The sequence below is a fragment of the Colobus angolensis genome, unplaced genomic scaffold (assembly GCF_000951035.1).
Source record: "Colobus angolensis palliatus isolate OR3802 unplaced genomic scaffold, Cang.pa_1.0 Scaffold118, whole genome shotgun sequence".
Lineage (NCBI taxonomy): Eukaryota > Metazoa > Chordata > Mammalia > Primates > Cercopithecidae > Colobus > Colobus angolensis.
This window is the reverse complement of record NW_012112919.1, coordinates 7529163-7532615: the sequence shown is the minus strand read 5'-3', so window position 1 is coordinate 7532615 and position 3453 is coordinate 7529163. Positions and strand designations below refer to the sequence as shown.

The 3453-nt window shown below is 41.7% G+C and overlaps 1 protein-coding gene across 5 annotated transcripts in view; it reads left to right on the top strand.

The window, feature by feature from the left end:
- Window positions 1–3453, top strand: part of IMMT (inner membrane protein, mitochondrial) — a 60990-nt gene that overhangs the window by 35904 nt on the left and 21633 nt on the right. For all 5 annotated transcript variants that reach the window (XM_011964163.1, XM_011964155.1, XM_011964149.1 and 2 more), the window contains one exon: window positions 573–709. In XM_011964163.1, coding sequence (XP_011819553.1) covers window positions 573–709 — 137 coding nt within the window. The remainder of the gene's footprint in view (window positions 1–572; window positions 710–3453) is intronic.

Here is a 3453-nt window from a genome sequence, read left to right as displayed (position 1 = left end):
CTGGGCGACAGAGCAAGACTCAATCTCAAAAAAAAAAAAAAAGAAGTAATAAATCTTCATACATTTATCATCCAGACTAAATTATCAGTATTTTACCATACTTTTTTTTTTTTTTTGAGATGGAGTCTCACTCTGTCGCCCAGGCTGGAGTGCGGTGGCACGATCTCGGCTCACTGCAACCTCCACCTCCCGGGTTCAAGCGGTTCTCCTGCCTCAGCCTCCCGAGTAGCTGGGACTACAAGCACCCACCAGCATGCCCGGCTAATTTTTGTATTTTTAGTAGAGATGAGGTTTCACCACATTGGTCAGGCTGGTCTCAAACTCCTGACCTTGTGATCCACCCAGCTCGACCTCCCAAAGTGCTGGGATTATAGGCGTGAGCCACCACACCCACCCTTTACCATACTGTTAAGTGAAACTTTGATTCCCTAAATTTGAGTCTCGTGTATTTTGTTGTTCCTTTTTAAATTTTTTGGGAAATGCAATGGAAGACTAAATAGGAGAACAGCAAAAGTTTAGTCATTTATAGGGTAGGGATTTGTTTTTTAACTGTTCTTTTTTTTTTTTTTAAGCTCTAGCCAAGAGCTTAGAAGATGCTCTGCGGCAAACTGCAAGTGTCACTCTGCAGGCTATTGCAGCTCAGAATGCTGCGGTCCAGGCTGTCAATGCACACTCCAACATATTGAAAGCCGCCATGGACAATTCTGAGGTGAGCCCAGTGAATGATTAGAAGGTTTTTAGCTGTTATGAGTTGGGGGTCAAAAAGAAAAATCGGGGGTGGAGAGAAGTGTAATATTTAATAGACTGCTTTCTTCCTTATGATACGGGCTTTCTCTCACTAGAGGAAGATACCTTTTTTGTTATTGTTTTGAGACGGAGTCTTGCTCTGTCGCCTGGGCTGGAGTCCAGTGGTGCGATCTCGGCTCACTGCCACCTCCACCTACCAGGTTCAGGCGATTCTCCTGCCTCAGCTTCCCGAGTAGCTGGGATTACAGGCACCCACCACCATACCTGGCTAATTTTTGTACTTTTAGTAGATACAGGGTTTGCCATTTTGGCCAGGCTGGACTGGAACTCTTGACCTCAAGTGATCTGCCTGCCTTGGCCTCCCAAAATGTTGAGATTGCAGGCATGAGCCACTGTGCTTGGCCTTAGAGTAATTATCTTTAAAAAACGAAATGGAAAAAGCCTTTAAATTTTTTAGAATGAATTTTATACATTGTGCTTTATTTTATCTTACAACACTGGTGCAGTACAGTAATTAGTTCAGATTTGCTTTCATATTTTAATAGTGCTTAAATGTTTTTGTTGTTTGCTTTAAAATTGCTCTTTCCATAGGATAAACTTTTAAAGATACTTTTCAAACTTGACCTGCAGTGTTTTTTTTTGTTTTTTTGTTTTTTTGTTTTTTTTGAGAAGGAGTCTCCCTCTGTTCCCCAGGCTGGAGTGCAGTGGTGCAATCTCAGCTCACTGCAAGCTCCGCCTCCCGGGATCACACCATTCTCCTGCCTCAGCCTCCTGAGTAGCTGGGACTACAGGCGCCCGCCACCGTGCCCGGCTAATTTTTTTTTTGTATTTTTAGTAGAGATGAGGTTTCACCGTGGTCTCGATCTCCTGACCTTGTGATCCGCCCGCCTTGGCCTCCCAAAGTGCTGGGATTACAGGCATGAGCCACCGCGCCTGGCCTTGACCTGCAGTTTTAAGAAATAGTACAGAGAGATCCCATGTTCCCTGAAACACCTGCTATTTTAAATGTTTATGATTATTTAATTTATGCTAAACACTTCAAAGAATGAAGTAATAACATTGATTTTTCAAAATTTAATACTGGGACCCAATAAATTATTTTATAATTACATTAAGTTACTTACTATGTATAAATGTATCTCTATTCCAGGTCATTTAAGGAGTAAATTAAAGTAAAATACATAAATTATTAATCTTAAGGATCAGGATCATACATGGTCAGTAAAGTTACTATGCCGTCATAACTCTAGTTTGTAAAAAAAAATTTACACACACTTTACATTGTTTCAGTCCTATATACTTATATTACAAAAGAGTTTAATTAGACCTCTGATGTTAGTAGCAAGAAACTACAACCTTTGAAAACTTAAGGAAAATTCCATTTTAGTCAAAGTCCAAGAAAAATACTTAAATATCAGAGTTCAGTCAGCAAAGTGGAAACCACTCAGGAAATTTAATTTGCTCGTTACAGATATGGGAAGGCTAGAAGTTGCATGATGTCAGGGTGTTGGGTTCAAACCCAAGTAGACCAGTATCCCTCAGAAGGACACAGATTAGAAGCTTTAAATGCCATGTTACTACTTGGGTATAAGGGTACACAAGGTGGTATTTCGTCTTCCCAGTGCACATAATGTGTAGCACATGGTGATTAGACAGTGTAAAATCTATTGCAGTCAAGATTTTACAACCTAATGGTAGCAGTTAACAGATTAGAGTATTAGCTAATGTACAAAATAATTAGAAAAATGTATGAACACGTTTTGAAATGTTAAGAATGAATTCCAGCTTTCTTTTTTTCTAGTAGAAGCTACAGGTGCACATGTAATTTCTAGTATATGCTGAATAACTTTCACAAAGCAGTGTTTATGAAGAATTGGATTTGGTAATAGTGGGATTTAGTTTGATTGTAGAGGAATCTGTGTCTGTTACAGAGTAGGTTTTCCTTGGACTTCTGTAAGCAGGAGTACCTTCAACAAGGGTGATAAATGTTGGCCCCCAGATATGTAATTGACATTTACATGCTTTGTGATTCTATTTGGGTCGTTCATGTGGCCCAAATCAGCGTCCATTCTTTTTTTTTTTTGTTTTTGAGACAGAGTCTCGCTCTGTCACCAGGCTGGAGTGCAGTGGCATGATCTCTGCTCACTGCAGCCTCCACCTCCCAGGTTCAAGCAATTCTCCTGCCTTAGCCTCCCAAGTAGCTGAAATTACAGGTGCCCACCACCACACCTGGCTAATTTTTGTATGTTTAGTAGAGAGAGGGTTTCACTATGTTGGCCAGGCTGGTCTCGAACTCCTGACCTTAAGTAATCCACCTGCCTCCCCCTCCCAAAGTGCTGGGATTATAGGCACAAGCCGCCATGCCTGGCACCAAGTCAGTATCCATTCTTGATGTATTTTATTTTCAAGATGACTAAAGTGGGCCAGGCACAGTGGCTCATGCCTGTAATCCCTGCACTGTGGGAGGCTGAGGCAGGCAGATCATTTGAGGTCAGGAATTCAAGACCAGCCTGACCAACATGGAGAAACCCCATTTCTACTAAAAATATATAATTAGCTGAGCATGGTGGCCCATGCCTGTAATCCCAGCTACTCGGGAGACTGACGCAAGAGAATCACTTGAACCTGGGAGGCGGAGGTTGTGGTGAGCCAAGATCGAGCCATTGCACTCCAGCCTGGGCAACAAGAGTGAAACTCCATCTAAAA